This window comes from Eptesicus fuscus, chromosome 13 (assembly GCF_027574615.1).
Source record: "Eptesicus fuscus isolate TK198812 chromosome 13, DD_ASM_mEF_20220401, whole genome shotgun sequence".
Taxonomy (NCBI): Eukaryota; Metazoa; Chordata; class Mammalia; order Chiroptera; family Vespertilionidae; genus Eptesicus; species Eptesicus fuscus.
In genome coordinates, this window is record NC_072485.1 from 1,654,405 (window position 1) to 1,682,152 (window position 27,748).

The 27,748-nt window shown below is 44.3% G+C and overlaps 1 protein-coding gene across 2 annotated transcripts; it reads left to right on the forward strand.

The window, feature by feature from the left end:
* Positions 1–778: 778 nt before the first annotated feature.
* IFT46 (intraflagellar transport 46) lies at positions 779–27,575 on the forward strand. 2 transcript variants are annotated; one of them, XM_008150098.3, is made up of 12 exons: positions 779–978; positions 1,665–1,761; positions 5,710–5,789; positions 11,792–11,922; positions 14,691–14,765; positions 14,912–15,005; positions 15,449–15,577; positions 16,462–16,583; positions 16,940–17,006; positions 26,356–26,416; positions 26,621–26,706; positions 27,139–27,575. In XM_008150098.3, the coding sequence occupies exons 3-12, from the start codon at positions 5,745–5,747 to the stop codon at positions 27,232–27,234; spliced, it is 906 nt and encodes a 301-aa protein (XP_008148320.1). In that variant the 5' UTR covers positions 779–978; positions 1,665–1,761; positions 5,710–5,744; the 3' UTR covers positions 27,235–27,575. The 2 variants fall into 2 exon arrangements, with proteins under 2 accessions (XP_008148320.1, XP_054581148.1); XM_054725173.1 differs by lacking the exon at positions 779–978 and having other exon boundaries at positions 1,693–1,877.
* The last annotated feature ends 173 nt before the right edge of the window (positions 27,576–27,748 follow it).

A 27,748-nucleotide genomic window follows, 5' to 3' on the forward strand; every position in this document is an offset into this window, starting at 1 on the left:
GATCTATTTGCTGCTCCACTTGTTCAAGCATTCATTGGTTGTTTCAGACCCAGGACCTTGTGTATGAGGATGATGCTCTAACCAACTGAGCTATCCAGCCAGTGCTCATTTTCCTTTTTAAAACATTTTGACACTTTCCTCTGGCAGGTATTCAGGGTCAAATTTCCAATCTTCTTTTCTTTGTTTCTCTCTCTCTGACTCCCAAAAGTAGCTATGGCTGTAGTTTTGAAATATTTGTTCCTTACATCTTCATTCACTCATTCCTTCACCCACCCAATGAGTACCTTTAAAGCACCTAATTTATGCAATGCACTGATGCTATAAACGTATTAAAATTAATTAGACACAGACCCTGCCCTAAAGAAGCTCAATTTTCTCTACCAATAAAAATACAGACACCAGATTAAATCGGAATCTCAGATAAATAAAAAGTAATTTGTTAGTATAAGTATGTCCCATGCAATGGGATACCATGCATGGGGAGGACTATAATGAAATATAAATGCTAAAGAGAACGTACCAAGAGTCGTCGGACTATTCCTTAAAGACTCGTCTTAAATTCTCATTGGACCGATTTATGAGGAAATGTATTTCCAGATGGAAAAGCGAACTCGCTGAACCTACCCTCACCCGGCTTCCCACCCGTGACCGCAGGGTGTCGCCACAGGCGCCTTTCCTGAAACCATAGACCACAGGTGCCCCGATCGCCTAGAGCGGCTGTTTCCGAGCCGGTCTCCATCCTCAGCGCTTGCGCGGCACAGCTGGGACGCGCCCGGGTGGAGAGAAGGTCTCGCGAGAGTGAAAGCAAGTCCCGCGAGTTTTAAGAGTTACTTGTTTTTGCCTAGCGACCGACCACCGACCACAGGCGGGTCTCTCCGAGTGGAGCCCCTCAAGTGGCCTGGTCGAGGTTGGAGCGAGACCCCAGCCGCAGGCCGGGGTTCCTTCCAGACAGAGGAGACGGATTCAGCGGGGCTCCAGGTAACCTGGCCGACGGGGGACTGCCTGCCTTTCTCCCTCCCAGGAGGAATTTAGGGGGACGCCCCTTCCCTCCTTCCAGGAACCCCCCAATGTTGCTCATCTCCGTTACAACTGCTCCTTGACTCCCTTCTCTCACGCCACTCACTATCATCCTGCTGCTTTTACTCCCCAAAATCTTAAGGGGGATTCGACCTGCAAGACGGAGATGGGGGGTGGAGATGGGGTGATGCTCTCAGGATTATTGCATGGGGCTGAGAGACTGGAGCGCCCCTGTCCGGTAAACGAGGGAACCCCAGAGACAGAACCCCAGAGACAGATCTCTTCCGAGAGCCAGTGCGCCTCCCTGGGAACCTCCACAGCCTCGGAAACGGTGGACGGCGAGGAGAGCCGCCATCCACCGAGGAAAACTTACGCCCCTGCAGTGGGTGTTAACCGTTTGGGGAGCTGGTCAGAAGTCAGCTGCTGTTCCCTCCAGGCCCCTCCGTGCTCAGCCAGCCTGTCCGCAGTTCCTACAAGGGCTGCAGCAGATTGAGTGACCTGCCTGACCTCGGGCCAGGAGCCTTAAGGAGGGTGTGAATGGGGGCGAAAGTGAGTGTCTTGGGTAAGGAAGAGGATCAGTGCACCTCTCCACGGAGTGTGTAGTGTCCGATCAGATGAGTTCTGTAACCATGTCTCCTTTTGCTTAGACCAAGATTGTTGAAAACCAGACATATGATGAGCGTCTAGAGATTAACGACTCTGAAGAGGTTGCAAGTATTTATACTGCACCCCCAAGATACAGAGGTAAGAGAGGAATGAAGAGGAAAGGGAAAAAATGGTCCTCAGAACAAAGAGCAGCATGGATTGATGATTGTCTCCAAGAAGTTTCTGTTTTGTAATAGCAAATGTCCACTTTCACAGTTAAGTTTCTTCACTTGCCATTGTTTCTGTGTTGTAACTAGTTAAGGGGGAAGAAAACACAGCCCCTCGGTTTCAGGGTCTTCCTCCAGCCTGATCAGTATTCCCACTGCCATTCCCTTTATGCTGCTGCTCTGCTCAGTCAGGGGGTTCATGGTGTGTGAGTGTTTTAACTTATTAAAACGTTTTGCTCATTTTTTAAGATGCTTCAATAACCTGCCCTTAACCTGCAATCTCAATAAAAATATCAATGGGATATGTTAAGAGTACCTGTCATTTATTCAACAATGCATTTTATATATTGATTTCAGAGAGGAAGGAAGAGGGAGAGAGAGATAGAAACATCCATGATGAAAGAGAATCATGGATTGGCTGCCTCCTGCAAGTCCCCCACTGTGGATCAAACCCACAACCCCGGCACGTGCCCTTGACCGGAATCGAACCTGGGACCTTTCCGTTTGCAGGCCGACACTCTATCCACTGAGCCAGACCTGCTAGGGCCAACAATGCAATTTTGAATGCATACCTGTGCATCAGCATTATGCTTGGCACTGCACATACAGGTATTAAAAGACATTGATTCTGCCATCCTGAGGCTTGTAATCATGGGAGACATGACAAATGAATAAACGAACATACAAATGTGGTAAATGCATTGATGGAAGCAAAGAGCTTGATGTTAAGGAGAATAATGGTGAGGAGTGGAATCTGTTTTTTTAAATATATATTTTTATTGATTTCAGAGAGGAAAGGAGAGGGAGGGAGAGAGAGAAACATCATTGATGAGAGAGAATCATTTATCAGCTGCCTCCTGCCCGCCCTCCACTGGGGATCAAGCCTGCAACCCGGGCATGTGCCCTTGACCAGAATTGAACCCAGTACCCTTCAGTCCACAGGCTGATGCTCTATCCACTGAGCCAAACTGGCCAGGGCAGGGATCTACTTTCAATAGGGTATCAGGGATGGCCTAATGAGGTGACATTTGAGACTGAAAGATGGGGGGGATCCAGGCAGCGAGGAAAAGTAGGCCAGAAAAAGAGAACAGCAAATGAAATGTGAAAAGGCCCTGATGCCAGAAAGAATTGAGTTTGAGGACTTGAAAGGGACCAGCATGTGGCGGGAGGGAGTGATATCAGAACAAACAAGCAGGCGGGAGGCGGAGGGAGGCAGCAGCAGAAAGCAGGGCCCTGGAGACGGTGCTGCTGCCCTAGAATGGGTGGAAAGGTGAAAGGAGGAAGCAGCTGGAAGGACAGTTGCAATGGCTGAGTTGAGGTGATAGTGGCTTGTATGTCGTGAGGAAGCTGAGAATAAAGAGAAGAAAAATCACTAAAACTTGTCTGGCCGGTGTGCTCAGTGGTTGAGCATCAACCCATGAGCCAGGAGGTCATGGTTTCATTCCCAGTCAGGGCACATGCCTGATTTGTGGGTTTCATCCCCAGTGTGGGGTGTGCAGGAGGCAGCCAATCAATGATTCTCTCTCATCACTGATGTTTCTATCTCTCTCTCTCCCTCCCCCTGCCTCTCTCTGAAATCAATAAAAATATTTTCAAAATCACTAAGACTTGGGGTGGAGGGGTTGGGAAAACAAAAAAAAAATCACTAAGACTTGATTATGGATTGAATTTGGCTTTTGAGTTAGGAACAAAGGGTGACATTTAGGGTTGTTTGTTTTTTTGTGGTAACTAGACCTATCTAGAGGCCCGATGCACAAAATTCGTGTAAGGGCCTTGGCCCTGGCCCCTGCCCACCGCCGCCGTCGTCGCCGCCGCCAGGGCCTCTGCCGCCTCTGCCGCCTCTGCTGCCTCTGCTTGGCCCCTGCCTACTGCGGCTTTGTCCGGAAGGAAGGATGTCCAGAAGGACGTCTGGTCTAATTAGCATATTACACTTTTATTATTATAGATATGAAATTTACCATTTTAACCCTATTTTAAGTATACAATTCAGTGGCATTAAGTAAATTTATATTGTGTAACTATCTCACTATTTCCAGAACTTTTGCACCATCCTAAACAGAAACTGTACGCATTAAATAATAACTCCCCATCTCCCTCTACCTCCCAGCTCCTGGTAGCCTTTATTCTACGTTGTCTTTATGAATTTGCCTACTCTAGGTGCCGGGGTCTTATCCCCATCTACTAGGGTTCAGGAATCTGGAGAAAGGGCTGTGACGCAAATTAATAAAGAGACTAGGCATGAAATATAAATTTGAAAGGCATTGTGGGGGAGCCAGAGGAGGCTCAGCTTTAGTAACTAAGCTCTCTGAATCTCTGTACCCAGGGCTTTTTATTCACACATTTTTCCCTATAGCAAAGCAGATATACATATCAAAGGTAAGGTTTGGTAAACAGTAAAAGATTATCAGGTTGGGGGAACTGCCTTCAGCTCTCTGTCAGCAGGCAATAATACATGCAGATCTTCAGCCCTGCTGAAGCCCCGAGGTTCATCGGCCTTTTGATGAACTTCTTGCATTTTATTATGCCCTGCTGGAATTTGCTTCCAGCATCTAGGTACACATAAGTGGAATCTTACAATATTTGTTCTTTTGCGTCTGGCTTATTTCACTTAGCATAATGTTTTCAAGATTCATGCTGTAGCATGTGTTAGAATATCCTTATTTTTTTTTTCTTTTTTTTGAATATCCTTATTTTTTATGGCTGAATAATATTCCATTGTCTATATAAACACATTTTGTTTATCTGCTGTTAGACATTTATGTTATTTACATCTTTTGGCTATTGTGAATTTGTGAATATGCTGTAATGAATATTAGCGTACATATATCTGAGTCAATGCTTTTAATCTTTTGGAGATATATATATATATATATATATATATATATATATATATATATATATATATATATATATACACATATACATACACACACATACACCTAGATTCCCAGGTTTTTGACTCAACCATGTTTTTAATCATGCCAGCTGTGGGCATGATAATTCATTTTCATTTTGGGTAATTTAGTAGGCTGGAAAATGGTGATTAATAGGCTTTTATTTGATTTAGAAATCATGCCAGTTAATATTTTACATCTGGTTAATTGTTCAGAATATTCAATGAACAGGGCACGTATTCAGATTTATTTTTTAAAATAGCTTTTTACTGATTTTTAGAAAGAGGAAGGGAGAGAGAGAGATAGAAACATCAATGATAACAGAGAATCATTGATCGGCTGCCTCCTCCACACCCCCTACTGGGGATCAAGCCCACAACCTGGGCATGTGCCCTGACCAGAAATCGAACCGTGACCTCTTGGTTCATAGATCGACACTCAACCACTGACCCACACTGGCCAGGCCGATTCAGATTTATATTTGTGACTAATGTTTGACAGGAGCTGGGTCCGTTTCTTTCATCTAAGTTCTTTCATTTGATCTTACAACAGTTCTGAGTGAGAGGTGTTATGGACTTCATTTAGAGGTAGGAATGCTGAGACCCAGAGAAGGGTCATTTTGTCCAAGTGATAGAATTGTCCTTCAAACTCAGTATCTTGAGTATAAATCCAGTACTCTTTTCACTTTATTAGTTACTAACCTCATGTTGTCAATGTGTATGTAAACTAACGGCAGATTTTATACTATTTCTGTAACAGCAAATAGTCAGTTAGTATAATGTCTGACCCAGTGGCTGAAGCACGGGCGTGCTTAGTAAATACATGTTTGAATTGAATTGACAGAGCCGTGGCTAGGTTCAGTCTCCTGTCTTGTAGCTAGATGCTCATCTAAACTGTGGTCAGATTATAAAATATCATAAACTAAAAATTATTTGTCTTTAACAATTCTTTTAACAATAACCTAAAGGGAAAACTTTTCTTCTCAGGACTTCCTCGTTCTGCCCATCTTCCAAACAAGACTATGGCTGACAACAGCAGCGACGAGTATGAAGAGGAAAACAACAAGGTGCAGTATGGCCCAAGCTTCTTGTGGAACTTCTGCTTTGCCTTTTTAGTAGTTGCAGTTGACACCAGTTCAGTTGTAAGCATTCAGTGGTCTGCCACCTTTGAGCTCATGGAGGATAATCGGGAAGAAAAAACCTTTAAGATTTTTGACTGTTGGTCCAGAAAGAAACTCACTACAGACTGATTCATTTGCCTGTCAGCATAACTATTATTGCTCGTCTCACATTCAGTTCTTATAAGTATATCTCTAGTGACATATGATCTCGCTCATCTAGGGGAAATGATGAACAGCATAGACTGAGGAACAAGAACAGAACCAGAAGCAAGGAGGCATCGATCGGACTATCGGGCCTCAGAGGGAGGATAGGGGAGGGTGGGGGGAGGGGGAGAGTTCAACCAAAGGACTTGTATGCATGCATATGATCCTATCCAACGGTTAAGTTCAACAGGGAGTTGGGGCAGGCGTGGGGAGGGGGGGGATGGGAATGGGGGGATGAGGACAAATATGTGACACCTTAATCAATAAAGAAATTTAAAAAGAAAAAATAAAATAAAATAAAAACTTGCATGTTTAACTTCAAAAAAAAAAAAAAGATTTTTGACTCCCCTTTAGGAATAAAGACTACTATTACAGCTGACTTTTTAAAAAAGATTTTTAGAAATTGAGTTTTAGACAGAAAGGAAGGGAGAGAGAGAAACATCGATGTGAAAGCGAAACATGGATCGGCTGCCTCCTGCACTCCCCCTACTGGGAATCGAGCAGGTAACCCCGGGGATGTGCCCTGATGGGGAATCAAAACTGCAACCTTTCCAGGTAGGAACAGCGCCCAACCAACGGAGCCACCTCAGCCAGGGCTGCCGCTGACTTTCTGGTGAGGAATTTCATATAATATAGGCCAGTGTTTTGCAAACTTTACTGATCATAAGAATCAACTGGAGACAATTTTTAAAACGCAGATTCCCAGTCCCCATCTAGAACTACCAAATCAGAGTCTTGAAGGTAAAAGCATGGGGGTTTATATTTTTAGCAAGCACTCCAAGTAATTTTCTTTCTTTTCCTTTTTTTGATATATTTTTATTGATTTCAGAGAGGAAGGGGAGAGGGAGCAAGAGATAGAAACATTTATGATGAGAGAGAATCATTGATCGGCTGCCTCCTGTGCGCTCCACACCGAGGGGATCAAGCCCACAACCTGGGAATTGGACCGTGACCTCCTGGTTCATAGGTCGATGTTCAACCACTGAGCCATGCCAGCCGGGCCCAAGTAATTTCCTTTATAAAGCAAGTTTGAAGTCATTGTTTTAGGCATTTGTTTATTGTCAATATTTTGTGAAAGAGACTTTAATTTTGAAGTCTTAAGACCCAAATGCCACTTTATTGTTGTTCTGTGAACTGTCTGAGAGAAAGACAGAAGGTGCCTACAGCTCTAAGCCAGGTGCGGCCCTAAGGTCGGTGTGTGCAGCCTGAGCCCGTGGTCCGCTGGCCACAGGTTGGCTGTCCGTGAGGAGCAGGAGCCTTCACCGCTCTGGGAGGGAGAACATTGGAAGCAGCACAGAAAGCTTTGGTGATATAGACTGATTTCGTAAAAGGCCCCAGAGGTGCCATTTTAAGGTAGCCCCACTTTGTGAGAAGTGTGCTGTTTTTAATAGTGTGTTGTGTTAACATCTCACCCACAGAGTCATTTTTCAGGCATTTGTATAACGCTATGTTATAAAAAAAATCCAAGGCTATGTATAATAAATCTGTGTTGTGCTGTGACCAAAAGCAGTGTGTGTGTGTGTGTGTGTGTGTGTGTGTGTGTGTGTGTGTTTAAATGTTTATTGATTTTAGAGAGGAAGGGAGAGGGAGAGATAGGAACATCAATGATGAGAGAGAATCATTGATTGGCTGCCTCCTTCACTCCCCACACTGAGGATTGAGCCCATAACCCAGCATGTGCCTCGAGTGGGAATTGAACTGTGACCTCCTGGTTCATAGGTTGATGCTCAACCACTGATACATGCCGGCTGGGCCCCAAAGCAGTTTTTGATGTTATTTATTTATTTATTTATTTTAAATCTTTATTGTTCAGATTATTACAGTTGTTCCTTTTTTTCCCCCCAGAGCTCCCCTCCACCCGGTTCCCACCCCACCCCATGCCCTTACCCCCCCTCCACTGTCCTCATCCATTGGTGCATGATTTTTGTCCAGTCTCTTCCCGCACCCCCCACACTTCTTTCCCCCTGAGAATTGTCAGTCCACTCCCTTTCTATGCCCCTAATTCTATTATATTCACCAGTTTATTCTGTTCATCAGATTTTTTATTCACTTGATTTTTAGATTCACTTGTTGATAGATATGTATTTGTTGTTCATAATTTTTATCTTTACCTTTTTCTTTTTCTTCCTCTTCTTAAAGAATACCCTTCAGCATTTCATATAATACTGGTTTGGTGGTGAACTCCTTTAGCTTTTTCTTATCTGTGAAGCTCTTTATCTGCCCTTCAATTCTGAATGATAGCTTTGCTGGGTAGAGTAATCTTGGTTGTAGGTTCTTGCTATTCACCCCTTTGAATATTTCTTGCCACTCCCTTCTGGCCTGCATAGTTTCTGTTGAGAAATCAGCTGACAATCGTATGGGTACTCCCTTGTAGGTAACTATATTTCTCTTGCTGCTTTTATTTTTTATTTATTTTTTAAAAAAATATATTTTATTGATTTTTTTACAGAGAGGAAGGGAAAGGGAAAGAGAGTTAGAAACATCGATGAGAGAGAAACATCGATCAGCTGCCTCCTGCACACCCCCTACTGGGGATGTGCCCACAACCAAGGTACATGCTCTTGACCGGAATCGAACCTGGGACCCTTGAGTCTGCAGACTGATGCTCTATCCACTGAGCCAAACCGGTTAGGGCTCTCTTGCTGCTTTTAATATTCTCTCTTTGTCTTTTGCCCTTGGCATTTTAATTATGATGTGTCTTGGTGTGGTCCTCTTTGGATTCCTTTTGTTTGGGGTTCTCTGCGCCTCCTGGACTTGTAAGTCTATTTCTTTCACCAGGTAGGGGAAGTTTTCTGTCATTATTTCTTCAAATAGGTTTTCAATATCTTGCTCTCTCTCTTCTTCTGGCACCCCCTTAATTCGGATGTTGGTACACTTGAAGTTGTCCCAGAGGCTCCTTACACTGTCTTCATATTTTTGGATTCTTTTTTCTTTTTGCTTTTCCGGTTGGGTGTTTTTTGCTTCTTTGTATTTCAAATCTTTGACTTGATTCTTGCGATCCTCTAGTCTGCTGTTGGATCTCTGTATATTATTTTTTATTTCAGTCAGTGTATGCTTAATTTCTAGTTGGTCCTTTTTCATATCCTCGAGGGTCTCACTAAATTTATTGGCTGTTTCTAGAAAATTCTTGAAAAACCTTATAACCGTGGTTTTGAACTCTATATCCAGTAGTTTGCTTTCCTCCATTTCTTTTGTTTGTGATCTGTTTCTTTGTCTCTGCATTTTGGCTGCTTCCCTGTGTTGAAAGAGTGGCTTTGTGTGCTAGGTGTCCTATATGGCCCAGTGGCTCAGCCTCCCCAATTACCTGAGGTGGACACTCTTGGTGCACCCCTTTGTGGGCTATGTGCACAGTCTTGTAGTTAAGCCTTGATTGTTGTTGGTATCACTGGGAGGAATTGACCTCCAGGCCAATTGGCTATGAGGATCAGCTGTGTCTACGATAGGAGAACTTCTGTGCTGGAGACACCCTTATGGGGCAAGACTTGCTTCAGTGGGGCTTTGGTGCTCACTGAGTCTGCTCCCTGAGTGTGTCCCTTATGGATCTGAGGACTTGTAATCTGGATGGTCCCACTCTGACCACTGGGTACACTGGCTCTTGGATCTCCAAGGAGGTGCTAATTTAACCTCTGTGTGAGGCCACCCAGCAGGAGCTACTGAGAGATCTGCAGATTCCTCTTCTTTGTTTGGGTCTTGGAGGTGCCCAGATGAGGCCCAGCTGTGAAGCAATGCAAGCTGCTGTGGGGCCTTGGGCCTTCTTTTGGATGTTCTGGGTCTCACTGACTCAGCTGCAGTTTGTTAGGTAATTTTAGATTTCAAAGGACCAGGCCATTCATATGCAAAAGCCTCTGCACACAGCTTGGATGGGGCGGAGTCTCAGGGCAGAGCAAACAGCAATGGCTTCCCGTCAGCCCTGCCCTGAGAGGCCCCTGGTTCTCAGTGTCCCTTGGTAATCGCTGCAGGCACCTCTGAGAGAAAGCCGCCCTCAAGTTCGTCCGATGCCAGACAGTCCAGTTTCTCCCCATATGAGTCTGGGTCCCCAGAATCTTGCCTGGAACTGGAGTTCAGAGCAGTCGGGAGCTTGTGTCTCCCTCCTGATTGAAAAAGCCAGCCGCGTCCTCAGTTGCTGGCCCTCTCTGTGTGCGCGCCTCCGTACCTCTGCCTTTACTTCCGCAGCTCCTCTGAGTCTCAGTGTGCTTTTCTCTTCCCTTCTAGTTGTAGAATTTCCACTCCGCCAGCCTTCCTGTGGTTCTGGATGATGTCCATTTTGTCTTTTAGTTGTAGTTTTGAAGTGGTTGTGCGAGGCAGCAAGTTCAGGTGTTTACCTATGCCGCCATCTTGGTTTCTCCTGATGTTCTTTAATGTGTCACAATTTTATGTGCCAGTAGCTGCTTTACCATGAAAGAAATCTATAATAATAAAAGGGTAATATGCTAACTAGACCAGATGTCCTTCCGGGTGTCCTTCTGGACGAAGCCGGGGGCCAGAGGTAATCAGCCCAGATCCCGGGTGCCTGCTGGAGGCCGGAGGGAAGCGGCCTGGGTCCTGGGTGCTGGAGGGAAGCCAGTGCCAGAGGGAAGGAAGGCCTACTCTTGCACAAATTTTTGTGCATCGGGCCTCTAGTGTTAAATAATTTAAAAACTAGAACCAAAATCTGCTAACCTTAGTACAAGCCATATAGCACCTGGAAGTCAAGCTTTCAAAATCTACTTTTAAAGGGGGCCAATTGGTCATCCTTCACGTCCTAAGTGATGGCACTTCACAGGCTCCAGGCCACAGAGGCAAAGATATGGACCCCATCCCAACCGCCCCTCCAAGCCCCAAGGACCATCAGACCCCTTCTCGTGGCCTTGAGAGGGTGGGATGGTACATAGAGAACCTGAAGCTCAGAAAGATAGGTTGTAATGCCAGTAACAGAAGGGTCTCTTATCTTGAGATACAATGTATAGTCGTTGCATTTTTTGTATTTAAAAAATTATTGATTGATCGATTTTAGAGAGAGAGAAACATTGATTTGTTGCTCCACCTATTAGTTGATTCTTATATGCTGCCTGACTGGGAATTGAACCTTCAGCCTGGGTGTATCAGGATCATACTTTAACCAGTTGATCCACCCAGCCAGGGCCTAATCCTTGTGTGTAACTAATGGGGAAGGGAAGAGGTACTAGATCAGTTGGCTAGCCTTTGAAGGGAATGGAGACAGGAACCTGTAGTCTCTGAAACTGCTGATCAGAATTCAGGCGCAGGGCTGGTCATTAACTTCCTTCTTCTGATAGTTACAAGCAGCTTACGCTGGGCAGTCTTGCAAATTAAATACTAGATTTCCTCCCTGGGACCTCTGAATATCAAGATCTCCTAAAGTTTGTCTTCACACTTCACTTTTCCCCATTTCCTTCCAAAATAACAATTTAGAGCTGCCTTTCTCCAAAAGTTCCCAAGTTTTAGGGTTGAATCTACTGGGTAGTTTATGCAGAGGTCTCAGGGTCTCCTAAGTAACAGGTCAGATAGATAGATATTGGATAAAATTGATGCCTGAACCTCAAGCAGAGAACTAGACTGTGGTTGTAGAAAGTGGGGAGCATGGTAGTCAGCAGGAGCAGACGGTATCGAGGCCCTTCGGGGAGTGCTGCCTTCTCTCTGATGTGGCGCCAGGAAGGAGGGACGGGTTTGAGTCCTGGGAGAAAACAACATAGGTTCACTCCAGTTTCCTTGCCTGGGTCTCTCTCGCCTGCTCTGCCCTCTCCCAGGAGAAGAAGAAGACCTTGCAGCTGACACCTCAACAAGGCTTTAGTGAAAATGACGATGATGATGATGACTCATCAGAAACGGATTCAGATGAAGATGATGATGATGAAGAGCACGGAGCCCCCCTAGAAGGGTGAGGAAAGCACCTTCTTCAAAACATGGATTAGGAGGGTATCCGTTAAAAGTGAAGCCCCAGCATCTCTTTTGATCTCTATGTAGGATTTCTATGTGTCTCAGAAACCAACAGAATGAGTTTTCATTCTTTTCTGATCCACTGCCTCACTGAGTCTCATGATGTCACTTGCACTGTCTGAAACATTTGTGGACTCGGGTCATGTGGATTTGCTGAGTAAATCCAAAAGATGGTCCCTGACTTCGGGGAGTACATTCTGGGGTAAAATAAATTTATGTACATACCAAAGCATTTCTATTTAGCAAGGAAAACACGTGCACAGGAGTAGAAAACTAAGCTCAGATCCTTTATGGACAGGTTCTTCAGGGGCCCACACGAGGCAAAACGTTCCTGAATGAGTCACGCTGAAGTCCAAAACCTCTCGCCCTGTTCCAAACCCTGTTGTTAGATTAGTCGTGACCCATCCCTATAGGTTTTAATCAGAGTGGATTCTAAGACCCATCCATTTAAAATATAATTACTGGTTAAATAAATGATGATATAACCAGTCAGTAGAACTTTATCTAGCCATGGAAAACAATGAGCAGCACTCTTGCACTGGTAAAGAACAATCTCCAAGCCCTTGCTGATTTGGCTCAGTGGCTAGAGCATCAGCCTGTAGACTGAAGAGTCCCAGGTTTGATTCCAGCCAAGGTCACGTACCTCAGTTGCAGGCTCGATCCACAGCCTTGGTTGGGCGTGTGCGGGAGGCAACCAATTGATGTGTCTCTCTCACGTCCATGTTTCTCTCTCTCTCTGTCTCTCCCCATCCCTTCCATTCTAGAAACCATTGGAAAAATATCCTCGGGTGAGGATTAACAAAACAATAACAACAACAAAAAAGAACAATCTTCAAGTGATACTATTAAATTTTTTTAAATATATTTTATTGATTTTTTACAGAGAAGAAGGGAGAGAGATAGAGAGTTAGAAACATCGATGAGAGAGAAACATCGATCAGCTGCCTCCTGCGTGCCCCCCACTGGGGATGTGCCCGCAACCCACGTACGTGCCCTTGACCGGAATCGAACCCGGGACCTTTCAGTCCGCAGGCCGACGCTCTATCCACTGAGCCAAACCGGTTTCGGCTAAATTTTTAAAAGGTATAGAAGTGTTCATGCTTTGCTACCATATGTATAAAACAAACATTACATAGACTATGTGTAGGATACACTAGAAATTAATAATAGTGGTAACTCTTGGAAGGAGAACTTGGTGGCAAGGGGACCGGTGTGGAAGGGAGACATAACTTTTCATTGTATGCATTTTGTACCTTTTATTTTGTATCATATGCATGCATCATTTATTAAAGTAGTTAAATAAAAATAAAAATAGTTAACTTACCTTTGCATTATCCACCTGCAGGTTGACATTAATTAAATGAGGCAGATGTTTAATACCATACTGACTTTTCATGCTTCCCAACTTACTTCCCTAATTATAATTAGGGAAATGTAAACTTTAAGTCATTAATCTACTTGATTTTTTATTAAGCAACTCTCCCTAGAACGACCTTATTAATAACTTTCAAAGTTACTTATATGCTTTGTCAATGTTCATTGCATTTTACTTAATTATAATTAATATATATTCTATTTTTTATTTGCATACATGTGTCAATACAAATATTTTGTTGTTGTTGTTAATCCTCACCTGAGGATATTTTTCCATTGAATTTTAGAGAGAGTGGAAAAGAGGGGGAGAGACAGAGAGAAACATGGATCTGAGAGAGACTCATCGATTGGTTGCCTCCTGCACGTGCCCCGATTAAGGCCGGGATCCAGTCTGCAACCGAGGTACGTGCTCTTGACTGGAATTAAACCTGGGACCCTTTAGTCCGAGGGCTGACGCTCTATCCACTAAGCTAATCCAACTAGAGCCAAGTATTTTTTAGTAACCATGCAATATTCAACTTGAACATACCTAACCATTACTCGATTGTTGGATATTTTGTTTCTAATTTTTTACTTCTATAAATAATACTATGAAAAACATCTTTGTAAAAATAACTTGCTTTCTTGAGGCCAATTATTTTCATGCCAGAAATTAAAATCTCATTCTATCTTTTCATCCCTTTCATTCAGAAAAGGGGAGGCCCAGCTGACGTGGCTCAGTGGTTGAGCGTCAAACTATGAATCAGGAGTTGACAGTTTGATTCCTGGTCAGGGCACATGCCCAGGTTTTGGGCTTGATTCCCAGTAGGGGGCGTGCAGGAGGCAGCTGATCAATGATTCTCATTAGTGATGTTTCTGCTATATTCTAAAATGTTTAAAAATTATGTTTTGGATTTTCTGCAGCTCTGTTCTTTATTGTCAGAAATAACAGAGCTAATTTTAATAAATTTTATTTTTTTTTAAATATATTTTTATTGATTTCAGAGAGGAAGGAAGTGGGAGAGAGAGAGAGAAACATCAATGATGAGAGAGAATCACTGATCGGCTGCCTCCTACACTCCCCCCACTGGGGATCAAACCCACAACCCAGGCCTGTGCCCTGACTGGAATCAAACCCAGTCTGCTGGCCAATGCTCTATTCACTGAGCCAAAACAGCTAGGGCTCATTTTAATAAATTTTAAATTTGCCTTGCAAACCACCCAGGAAAGGCAGATGTGGGTGGAGCATATTCTAGGTTCCGAGTCCTGTGCCCAATGAGTGTAGCAGCACGGGCTGAACCAGGGCTGGGCGGCATCTGCTCCTCTCTGGGTGGAATCCTGTATTTCTTTCCCCAGGGCCTATGATCCTGCAGATTATGAGCACTTGCCAGTTTCTGCTGAGGTTAAAGAACTCTTCCAGTATATAAGTAGGTGAGTACTAGGTCTTCTTTCCATAACCCCCAGGCCTATCCCCTTTCCTGCCTCTAGTCTGAAACAAGGCCATTCTCCTTAGATTTTTTAAACCTGAATAGTAAAGTAAGTTTCTGTTTCCATCTTCCCTTGGCATTATCTCCTAGGTATACACCTCAGTTGATTGACCTGGACCACAAACTGAAACCTTTCATTCCTGATTTTATCCCAGCTGTTGGGGATATTGATGCATTCTTAAAGGTACAGTCAGAACACCCTAAAAGTGAGTCCAGCAGTGTTTCTTCTGACACCTCTGTTACTCTACCAGTTCCACTAATTTCCTTGACAAGCATCGGCTTCTTGATATATACCCTTCATTTCCTTAGGGTTCTTAACCTTGCTCTCTACTCCAGGTTGTGTTCATCGCTATTAGGTAGTACTGGATTATCTCATTATATGTTAAAAATTGTCATATATTTGCCGCCTAATTATCCATGACTTCGCTTTCTATTTAAGGTCCTGTAGATCATGTATGTTTTCTAGGTAGGGTTTTAGTGCTGTATGGCAGACAGGCGTGCTTTTTGATACTAGTAACGGTGATGAAGCAGAAGAGTTCTTCCTCTTGAGCTTGTTGGAAACAGGATGCATGGCCTTTTTATGTCCCTCTCATTTTTTTTCTGTTTTCTCACTTTTCTCTTAACCAGGTCCCACGTCCTGATGGGAAGCCTGACAACCTTGGCCTCTTGGTATTAGATGAGCCTTCTACAAAGCAGTCAGACCCTACAGTGCTCTCGCTCTGGTTAACAGAGAATTCCAAACAGCACAACATCACAGTAAGATGCTAGTATAGTACAGGCCCAGTGGGAGAGGGCCAGAGTGGAGGCCTTGTTGGTGTGTGTAAGGTTGATGTACTGCCTACTAAAAGCGATGGCTGTGGTTTCAGGACAGTCCTGTTTTTTACATAACAGTTTTATTGAGATATAATTTACCTACCATAAAATTCACCCTTTAAAATTGTATATAGTTCAGTGATTTTTAGTATATTCACAGAACTGTAGAAGCATCATCATCTAAGAACATTTTCATCATTCCAGAAAGAAACTGTGTACCCATTAGTAGTCGTTACCCCTGCTCCTAGACCCTGGTAACGACTTCATTTTTTTTTTAATGGCGGAACACAGTTCCATTGTATGGAAACATCACATTTTGTTTATCCACTCACCAGTTGTTTCCACTTTTCTTAATTATGCTGCCATGAAGATGTACAAGTGTCTGCATGGACACATATTGTTATTTCTCGTGGATATACATGTAGGAGTGGGATTACTAGGCCATATGGTATCTGTTTAATATTTTGAGGAACTGCCAAACTGTTTTCCAAAGTGGCTGAATCATTTTACAATGCTACCAGTGATGAATGAAAGTTACCATTCTCCATATTGTCATCAGCACTTGCTACTCCCTTTTTTACTGTAGCTATCCCAGTAGGTGTGAAATGATATGTCAGTATGGTCAGCCCTGTCTTACTGACCTCCTCCTTTCCCAGGGCTCTAGAAAATTCTATCAGTGTTTCTTGTAATCTTCATTTGGCTGCCGTGAGGCCTCCCTTTTCATCAGCTACTTTGTGTATGAAATAGCAGCAGCATATGATGAGTCACTCTGTGAAAATGAGCGCTACTTCAGTGCCATGAGTCAGGCTTTCCCCTTGATTTTCTAGCAACACATGAAAGTAAAGAGCCTGGAAGATGCAGAAAAGAATCCCAAAGCCATTGACACATGGATTGAGAGCATCTCTGAGTTACATCGTTCTAAGCCCCCTGCAACTGTACACTATACCAGGTGAGAAATGCTGCCTTCTTCACCACTGTAACCATGGCAGCCTTCACCATGTGGAAACCCATTGCTTTTGAGAAGAGGGCCCAAAGGCTGGGGACATACTCGATCAACCTGAGGTCCTGTGGATCATGGCAGCTACTGGCTGAGATTACAGACACAAAGATTGTGGTTTTTCTGGTATTACTTAGCCAGCTTCGTCAAACCCCAGGTCCAGGGAGGTTTGATTTGCCCAGTCTGTGTTCTCCTGAAATCCTAATGTGCCAGATCGAGGACCTCCCTTCATCCTAAATACACTGACCCAGAGATTGCTGATGTCACCTGTCCATGTTTCTTGTTCATATTTCTCTCTCCACTCTTAGACCCATGCCTGATATTGACACGCTGATGCAGGAATGGTCCCCAGAGTTTGAGGAGCTTTTGGGCAAGGTGAGTGGAAGGTAGCAGGAGCTAAGAAAGTATGGCAACCTAGAATTCCCTCATGCTCAGACGTCCCAACATAACTACTATCCTGATTTATTTTTTCTCTTTCTTTTTTGTTTCTTTTCTGTCTTTTTTCCCCCCCTAATTTCTAATACCATAGATTAGGTTTGTCTATGTGACAATTTACTTATCCATTCTATGGTAGCCATTTGGATAGTTTCCAGTTTGGGGTTATTACAAATGAAATCTAATCTAATAATAGACAAATATGCAAATTGACCGCACCTTCGCTACACCTAAGCCACGCCCACCAGCCAAGCCACGCCCACCAGCCAATCAGGACGAGTATGCAAATTGCCCCAACAAAGATGGCGGCTAATTTGCATATCAAGACAGTGTCGAAAGAAGCCAAGAGCTGCAAAGGGGAGTAAAGCTTCGAAGAAGCAAGCAAGCCAGGGGGGCGGGGGGAGGAGAAGGGAGGAGCGAAGTCAGGGCCATGGGCGAAGGGAAACAAAGGCGGGCTGGAGGAGAAGGCGGGGCCGGCGGCAAGGGCGGGGCGGAGGCGGGGCCTGGGGCGAAGGGAAAAGCAGGCGGGCTGGAGGAGAAGGCGAGGCGGGCGGCAAGGGGGGGGCGGAGGCGGGGCCTGGGGCGAAGGGAAAAGCAGGTGGGCTGGAGGAGAAGGTGAGGCGGGCGGCAAGGGCGTGGAGGAGGCGGGCGACAATGGCGGAGCAAAGGGAAACGCGGGCGGGCTGGAGGAGAAGGTGAGGCGGGTGATAAAGGCGGAGCGGAGGCGGGGCCGGGGACGAAGGGAAACGCAGGCGGGCCGGAGGAGAAGGCGAGGCGGGCGGCAAGGGAGGAACGGAGGCGGGGTAGAGTGCAGCAGGAAATCCCATTGCAGGAATTTTCCTGCAACGGGAAAGCTAGTATTAGTATAATATTATGATAATATTTCTAAGAACATTGTAACATATACCTATTGGTAAGCATGTATATATATTTCCTGTATTATTACTTTAGACTCTACTTTTCCACAGAGATATTTATGCTATTTTTAAGTGCCTCAAATTTCAAAAATACAAGAATAGAACAATCAGCCTGCAGGCAGAGGCAGATCTCTGCAGGCTTTGAGTCTTTGCCTGATCTCCTTCTGGGCCCAGGGCTAGGAAAAGCAGAGCCTGGTGCACACTTGGTCCTTTCCAAAGGCACCCAGCCCCAGCAGAGGGACCCACAGGCTGTGGATTGCTGATAGCTCCAAACAGGGGACTCAGGGCCACTCAGAAACAGTGTCTGACATTGTTCTGGACTAGAGGTTGGGCATTGTAGCAGACCTACCTAATACATAGACACAAATCCAAACAGACAGCCAAAATGGGGAGACAAAAAAAAAACCCCAAATGGAAGAACAAGAGAATTCTCCAGAAGAAGTGCTAAACGAAATGAAGATAAGAAACTTATCAGATAGAGAGTTCAGAATAATAATGGTAAAGATGCTCAACAGCATGAGAAAAGGTATAGCAACTGTGAAAAAAACCAGAGGTCCTTAACCTGGCACACTAGGATTTCAGGAGAACACAGACTGGGCAAACCAAACTTACACGGGGCCTTGGTCATAAAGAATGAGCTAGACTAATAACACATTGGAGCCTGGCCAGCATGGCTCAGTGGTTGAGTGTCGACCTATGAACCTGGAGGTCACAGTTGGATTCCTGGTCAGGGCACATGCCCAGGTTGCAGGCTCGATTCCCAGTAGGGGGTGTGCAGGAGGCGGCTGATCAATGAGTCTTATCATTGATGTTTCTATCTCCCTCCCTCTCTGAAATCAATAAAAATATATTTTTCTAAAAAGAACACATTGAAAAGAATATACAACAGATTATGAGAAGCTGAGGATTGGATCAGTGAATTAGAAGACAGGGTAGAAAAAAATGATTTAGTCAGAGAACCAAAAAGAGAAAACAATGAAAAAACAAGAGGACAGCTTAAGGGAGCTGTGGGACAGCATGAAACATAAAAATCTATAATAATAAAAGTGTAATATGCCAATTAGACCAGACAGCTGAACGACTTTCTGGACGTCCTTCTAGATGAAGCTGCCATGACAGGGGCCGAGGCAGAGGCGGTTAGGGGTGATCAGGCAAGCAGGCAGAGTGGTTAGGGGTGATGAGGCAGGCAGGCGAGCAGTTACGGGCGATGAGGCAGGAAGGTAAGCAGGGCCAATCGGGCGATGAGGCAGGCAGGCAAGTGGTTAAGGGCGATGAGGTAGGCAGATGAGCAGTTAGGGGCGATGAAGCAGGTAGGCAAGTGGTTGGGGGCGATGAGGCAGGCAGGCAAGTGGTTGGGGGCAATGAGGCAGGCAGGCGAGTGGTTAGGGGCGATCAGACAGGCAGAGGGGTTAGGGGCGATGAGGCAGGCAGGCAGAGTGATTAGGGGCGATGAAGCAGGCAAGGGGTTAGGGGTGATGAGGCAGGCAGGCAGAGTGGTTAGGGGCGATGAGGTAGGCAGGCAGGCAAGCGGTTAGGAGCCAGCAGTCCCGGATTGCGAGGGGGATGTCTGACTGCCGATTTAGGCCCTGCGGGATCGGGCCTAAACTGGAAGTCAGACATCCCCCAAGGGGTCCCAGATCGTGAGAGGGTGTAGGAACCGGGCTGAGGAACCCTCTCTCCCCCCATGCACGAATTTCATGCACCGTGCCTCTAGTATTCATATAATGGGTATGTCAGGAGGTGAGGAAAGTGAGCAAGAGACAAAGAACGTGTTTTAAAAAAATAATGGCAGAAAACTTCCCTAACCTGGTGAAGAAAAAAGTCACACAAGTTTAGGAGGCACAGAGAACCCCAAGCAAGAAGAATCCAAACAGGGCCACGCCAGACACATCATAATTAAAATGCCAAAAATTAAAGACAGACAATCTTAAAGGCAGCAAGAGAAAAGTAATGTGATATCTACAAAGGAGCTCTCATAAGGCTGTCAGCTGATTTGTCATCAGACACTCTACAGGCCAGAAGGGACTGGAACGAAATACTCAAGGTAATGAAAAGCAAGGATCTGAAACCAAGATTACTATATCCAGCAAGGCTATCATTCAAAAATAGATGGTGAAATAAGAGTTTCCCAGACAAAAAAAAGGCTAAAGGAGTTTATCACCACTACACTAGCACTGCAAGAAATGCTAAAGGGACTGCTGTAATGAGAAGAAGAAATTGAGCCCTAGCCAGTTTGGCTCAGTGGATAGAGCATCAGCCTGTGGACCTAAGGGTCCCAGGTTCAGTTCTGGTCAAGGGCACATACCTCAGTTACAAGCTCCTCCTGGCCCTGGTCGGGGCATGTGCAGGAGGCAACCAATCAATATGTTTCTCCAACATTGATATTTTTCTCTTTCTCTCTCCCACTAAAAATCAATGGAAAAATATCCTTGGGTGAGGATTAGCAAAATAAAATAGAATCTTAAAAAAAAGAGAGATAGAGGAAGATATAAACAAGTGGAAGAATATACTATGTTCATAGTTTGAAAGAATTAGCATAATTAAAATGTCTATACTACCCAAAGCAATCTACAGATTCAACACAATCCCTATTAAAATACCAATGGCATACTTCACAGAGCTAGAACAAATATTCCAAAAATTTATATGGAACTGCCCTAACTGGTTTGGCTCAGTGGATAGAGCGTCATCCTGCGGACTGAAGGGTCCCGGGTTCGGTTCCGGTCATGGGCGTGTACCTTGGTTGCAGGCACATCCCCAGTCGGGGGTGTGCAGGAGGCAGCTGATTGATGTTACTCTCGCATCGATGTTTCTGACTCTCTATCCCTCTCCCTTCCTCTCTGTAAAAAAAATCAATAAAATATATTTAAAAAAAAAAAAAAAAAATTTATATGGAACCATAAAAGACCCTATATAGCTGCAGCAATCTTAAAGAAGAATGAAGTAGGAGGGATCACAATACCAGATACCAAACTATATTACAAAGCCATTATAACCAAAACAGCCTGGTACTGGCACAAGAACGGGCATATAGACAAATAGATCAGAACAGAGACCACAGAAATTGACCCACACCATTACGGTCAATTAATATTTGACAAAGGAGGCAAGAACAAACAATGGAGTAAAGACATTCTCTTCAAAAAATGGTTCTGGGAAAACTGGGCAGACACATGCAAAAAATGAAACTAGACCACCCACTTACACCATACACAAGAATAAACTCAAGGTGTATAAAAGACTTAAATGTATAGCATGAAACCATAAAAATCTTAGAGGAAAATATAGGCAGTAAAATCTCAGACATCTCACATAGCAGTATGTTTATAGATACATCTCCTAGGGCAGCAGTTGCCAACCGGTGGTCCGTGAGGTCCGAAAGGTTGGTGACCGCTGTCCCAGGGCAAAGGAAACTAAGAAAAAAATAAACAAATGGGACTACATCAAAATAAAAAGTTGCTGCACAGCAAAAACCCCCCACAAACCATTAAATTGAAAAGGGAACCCACTGAATGGGAGAACATATTTGTCAATGATATATCTGATAAAGGGTTAATATTCAAAATATATGAAGTATTCATACAACTCAACAAAAAGAAGACAAACAATCAAACAATGGGCAGAAGACCTGAATAGAGATTTCTCCAAAGAGGACATACAGATGGCCAAGAGACACATGAAAAAATGCTCAAAGTCACTGATCATAAGAGAAATGGAAATGAAAACTGCAATGAGATACCACACACCAGTCAGAATGGCTACCATAAAAAATTAATAACCAAGTGCTGGCAAGGATGTGGAGAAAAGTAACGTGTTATCTAGTGTTCACTGGCTCACTGCTGGTGGGAATGCAGACTGGTGCAGCCACTATGGAAAACAGTATGGAGTTTCCCAAAAAATTAAAAATGGAGTTCCATTTTTAATTTGATCCAGTGATCCCAATTCTGAGAATATATCCTAAAAACCACAAAACACCAATCAGAAAGAACATATGCACTCCTATGTTCATAGCAGCATTATTTACAATAGCTAAGATCTGGAATTAGCCCAAGTGCCCATCAGTAGATGAGTGGATAAGGAAGGTGTGGGACACTTACACTATGGAATACTATGCAGCTGTAAAAAAGAGGAATCTCTTACCCTTTGGGACAGCATGGATGGACCTGCAAATACTATGCTAAGTGGAAGAAGCCAAACTGAGAAAGACAAATATCACATGATCTCACTTATTTGTGGAATCAAATGAACAAAATGAATTGACCAACAAAATCAGACCTGAAGCAGGGAGGCATGGAACAGGCTGACACACCTCGATGTGGGGGTGGGGGGATAATAAGAGATAAAGAGCTTCTATACTTATACGCATAGCCATGGACATGGGCAATAGGGTGGTGAAGACCTGAGGGTGGGTAGGGGCTGGAAGGGGGAGGGAGGGGGGCATATGGGAGACATCAATAATACTGTTAACAATTAAAAATATATTTAAAAAAACCTGCAACCCAGGTACATGCATTTGACTAGGAATTGAACCTGAGGCCCTTTGATGTGAGGGCCAGTGCTCCAACTACTGAGCATGCCAGCCTGGACTAACACCTTGGTCTTAAATTTCCAGCCTCCAAACTGAGAAAATACATTTACCTTTTTTAAGCCACCCAGTTTGTAGTATTTTGTAATGGCAGCTCTAACACACTAATACATCACCAAGTATTTAAATGACCAAGTATTTTTAACCCACAGATAAATGCCTACCAATAAGAATAGAAGCCCTAACTGGTTTGGCTCAGTGGATAGAGCATCAGTCATCCTGATGACTGAAGGGCCCCAGGTTCGATTCTGCTCAAGGGCATGTACCTTGGTTGCGGGCACATCCCCAGTAGGGGGTGTGCAGGAGGCAGCTGATCGATGTTTCTCTCTCATCGATGTTTCTAACTCTCTATCCCTCTCCCTTCCTCTCTGTAAAAATCAATAAAATATATTTTTTAAAAAAAGAACAGAAAATAATCACTTCAGGAATCTTGCAAATAATTGACTAGAAAATGATAAACTGATTCTATACATAGTAGCAAATAGAATGACCAAAGGGTCTGGATGCTTTAGTGACTACACCATCGTTGAATTGACTGCTCCCACACTGGACCACATTCAGAGTTACCATGCTGGTCACTGTACATGGATTGGGACTAAGCCCAGAAGAGATACAGGGAAATCACACTTCCTCTGTGTACCACACTACTTCTAGTATTGGCCTGATTGGGCTTCCTGCTTCAAAAAAGATATTTAGGGGCATCTATTTTATTTCTACTTAAAAAGAATATACAGTGGAGTCAAGACAGTCTCTTCAGTAAATAGTGTTGGGAAAATTGAACAGATACATGTAAAAAAATGAAACTAGACCACCAACTTACACCATACACAATAATAAACTCACAATGGATAAGAGACTTAAATGTAAGTCAGAAAACCATAAAAATCCTACATAGCAAAATCTCAGACATCTCCCATAGCAATATGTTTATGGATACATCTCTTAAGGCAAAGAAAACTAAGGAGAAAACAAACAAATGGGACTACAAAATAAAAAGCTTCTGCACAGCAAAGGAAACCATCAACAAAACGAAAAGGGAGCCCACTCCAGGGGAGAACATATTTGGCAATGATACATCTGATAAAGGGTTAATATCCAAAATATATAAGGAACTCATACAACTTAACAAAAGGAAGATAAACAATCCAATTAAAAAATGGGCAAAGGACCTAAATAGATACTTCTCTAAAGTGGACATACAGATGGTCAAGAGACATATGAAAACATGCTCAAAGTCACTGATCATCAGAGAGATGCAAATGCAAACGACAATGAGGTACCATCTCACACCTGTCAGAACGGCTACCAGCAACAACAAGTGCTGGCGAGGATGTGGAGAAAAGGGAACCCTCGTGCACTGCTGGTGGGAATGCAGACTGGCGCAGCCATTACGAAAAACAGTACGGAGTTTCCTCAAAAAATTAAAAAATGGAACTGCCATTTGATCCAGTGATTCCACTTCTGGGAATATATCCTAAGAAACCCAAAACACCAATCAGAAAGAATGTATGCACCCCTATGTTCATAGCAGCACAATTTACAATAGCTAAGATCTGAAAACAGCCAAGTGCCCATCAGTAGATGAGTGGATAAAAAGTCGTGGTACATTTACACCGTGAAATACTATGTAGCAGTAAAAAAGAAGGATCTCTTACCCTTGGAGACAGCATGGAGGGACCTGGAGAGTCTCATGCTAAGTGAAGTAAGTCAGTCAGAGAAAGACACGTATCACATGATCTCACTCATATGTGGAATGTAATGAACAAAATAAACTGATGAACATATATATCCAGAGACATAGAAGCATAGAACAGACTGTGGAATCTAAGAGGGAAGGTGGGGGTGGGTGGGTGGGAAGAGATCAACCAAAGACCTTGTATGCATCTATGCATAACCCATGGACATAGCCAGTACGGTGGTAAAGGCCTGGGCAGGGAGTGGGGGTGGGCTAGAAGGGTCATTGGGGAGAAAAGGGGGACATATGTAATACTTTCAACAATAAAGATTTCACTTAAAAATACAGGCATAGCCCTAACAGGTTTGGCTCAGTGGATAGAGCGTTGGCCTGCGGACTGAAGGGTCCCAGGTTCGATTCCAGCCAAGGGCATGTACCTTGGTTGCAGGCACATCCCCAGTAGGGAGTGTGCAGGAGGCAGCTGAATTGATGTTTCTTTCATTGATGTTTCTAACTCTCTATCCCTCTCCCTTCCTCTCTGTAAAAAATCAATAAAATATATTTAAAAAAAAAAAACATTAATGAAAGGCAGACACAAGATCTGGATGGCTGAGGACCCATGACCCGTCAGTCCAAAGGCTGACGCTCTAACCATTGAGCAACCGGTCAGGGATTAAGAAGCTGATGGTTTTTAAATTTACAGTATAACTTGTTTAGATCTAGCGCCTGTCACCTCAGATGTCATGTCCAGTTTTTTGTTCCTTTGGTGGCCAAGGACCATTAGGCCTCTTAATGCCCAGTAATTATTAATATTTGGACATAGCATAGTATCATTTTCTTTTCTTTTTTTAAAAATATATTTTATTGATTTTTTTACAGAGAGGAAGAGAGATGGATAGAGAGTTAGAAACATCGATCAGCTGCCTCCTGCACACCTCCTACTGGGGATGTGCCCGCAACCAAGGTACATGCCCCCGACCAGAATCGAACCTGGGACCTTTCAGTCCGCAGGCTGACGCTCTATTCACTGAGCCAAACCGGCTTCGGCAGTATCATTTTCTTTTACACAAATACAAGAGGGTAGCATGGCAGTATATTTTACTTATAAATCTTTTGGTTCTGTTAGATCATGTGCTACTTTTGTGGTTAATGAATAGGACCAATTCCATTTTACTGATCAGATAAAAAAATACGCATGTTGTATTATTCGCTAGGGCTGCCATAACAAAGCACCACAGCCTGGGTGGCTTAAGCAACAGAGATTTATTTTACTTCCTCACACTTCCAGAGGCTCGACATCTGAAACCAAGTTGTCAGCACAGTTGTTTTTCCCCCAGAACCTTTCTTATTGGCCATCTCCCTGTGTCTTCACAGGGTCTGCCCTCGGTATGTGTCCGTGCCTTAATTTCCTTTTTTAATAAGGACACCAGTCATACTGGCTTAGGGTCCATCCTAATGATTAATTATCTCCTTTAAGACTGTATCTCCAATATAGTCATGTTCTAAGGTGCTGGGGGTTAGTACTTCAACATATGGATTTGGGGGGGACACCATTTAGCCCAGGGGTCCTCAAACTTTTTAAACAGGGGGCCAGTTCTCTGTCCCTCAGACCGTTGGCGGGCCGGACTATAGTTTAAAAAATATATATATGGCCAAAACCGGTTTGGCTCAGTGGATAGAGCGTCGGTCTGCGGACTGAAAGGTCCCAGGTTCGATTCCGGTCAAGGGCATGTACATTGGTTGCGGGCACATCCCCAGTAGGGGATGTGCAGGAGGCAGCTGGTCGATGTTTCTCTCTCATTGATGTTTCTAGCTCTCTGTCCCTCTCCCTTCCTCTCTGTAAAAAATGAATAATAAATATATATATATATATATATATATATATATATGAACAAATTCCTATGCACACTGCTAAGTCGGCTGCTAAGCAGGACAGGCAGTGGCAACAAAAACACCCGGCGGGCCGGATAAATGTCCTCGGCGGGCCGCATGTGGCCCGTGGGCCGTATTTTGAGGACCCCTGATTTAGCCCATAAAACACGTGACTTACGGTAGCAGCTCTTTTCAGAGAGAGTCGGCTTTTGACCTGGGCCCCTCCTTTGCCCCTCCCAGGTGAGCCTGCCCACGGCAGAGATCGACTGCAGCCTGGCGGCGTACATCGACATGATCTGCGGTAAGCTCTCCCAGCCCTTCCTGTCCCCGTCCCTGGAAAAACGCACTGAAGGGTCGTGTTTGGGCTTGTGCCACTACCTGCTGATGGTTAACTTCCAAAGCCATGGGAGCGCATCCCGTCTGGGAGGGGATTGGCTCTCCTATACAGGTCCCCATAAGCCCTCGGTTTTTGTGTGGTTCTGCTCATGGGAGGTCTTGATTTCAGCCATCCTAGACATTCCTATCTACAAGAGTCGGATCCAGTCTCTCCACCTGCTCTTTTCCCTCTACTCCGAATTCAAGAACTCGCAGGTAAGTCCAGCACTAGAGCGGGACTCGTAGAGAGGGTTGCTGTGTTCTCACTGTTCTGAGTCGGCTCTGATTGCATCCTGGGACCAGGGAGGCTGTCTGCCCAGTCCCCTTCCCCACAACAGGCAGGCGGGGCTTCTAAGGAAGAGGGAGGGGAGGAGACGGGCCTTCGCTGAGGTTACAGAGGATACTCATTCTCACAGGAGAGCCAAGTGGCCGATTGAACAGAAGCAGGAAGGAAAGGAAAAGGGGGTTTATTTTTATAGGAAGCAGGACAAATTTCTAGCTGTTTTTCAAAGACAACACCAAGGAATTGTTTTGAAAGTACAGTTGGGAGAAAATTGGAGCTTAAAGGGTTGTAGAGAGGTTAGTTCTTTCTGAAATGTAGCAACTAGCATATTCCAAACACTCCATGTTCCCTCTCTTTCCTCGCAGCATTTTAAAGCTCTAGCTGAAGGCAAGAAAGCGTTCACCCCTCCATCCAAGCCCACCTCCCAAGCCGGAGACGCAGAGACAGTAACCTTCAGCTGAGGCCCCTCCCGCACTCGGTCTCAAGGCTGAGCCGCTCCTCCAGCCAGCGGAGGGACGCTGGCGTCAGCCCCCTGGCTCCTGGCCTGTCACCTGGACTCGGGCAGTGTATGCCCTGCCACCCTCCCTGCCAGAAAGCCCTGCACACACGCTTCCTTCCTATGGGAAGCTTGTACCTCTACCACAAGGGGGATTTAATTAGACAAACTGCAATTTCTGGGACTCTAGGATGCTCAGGTTAGAAGAGAAGTTTAAAAGATGTTCCTACAGCAATGGAATTATTCTCTTTCATTAAGTGAGTTGGCAAAGATTTTACAAATAAAATGCTTTTATCTTTCAGGTTATCCTGCTGTTCTATCTATAATATGAGAAAGAAAAGGCAGACTGAGCATAAAGCAGAGAAATAAAGAATTTGGCCTACTGATAGGCTTTCAGTGAATAATAGTTTAAGCAAAACAATTTTGTGGAATAAAAGCAGACACCAGTCATCCAAGCTTGGCAGTGGAGTGGAGGGACC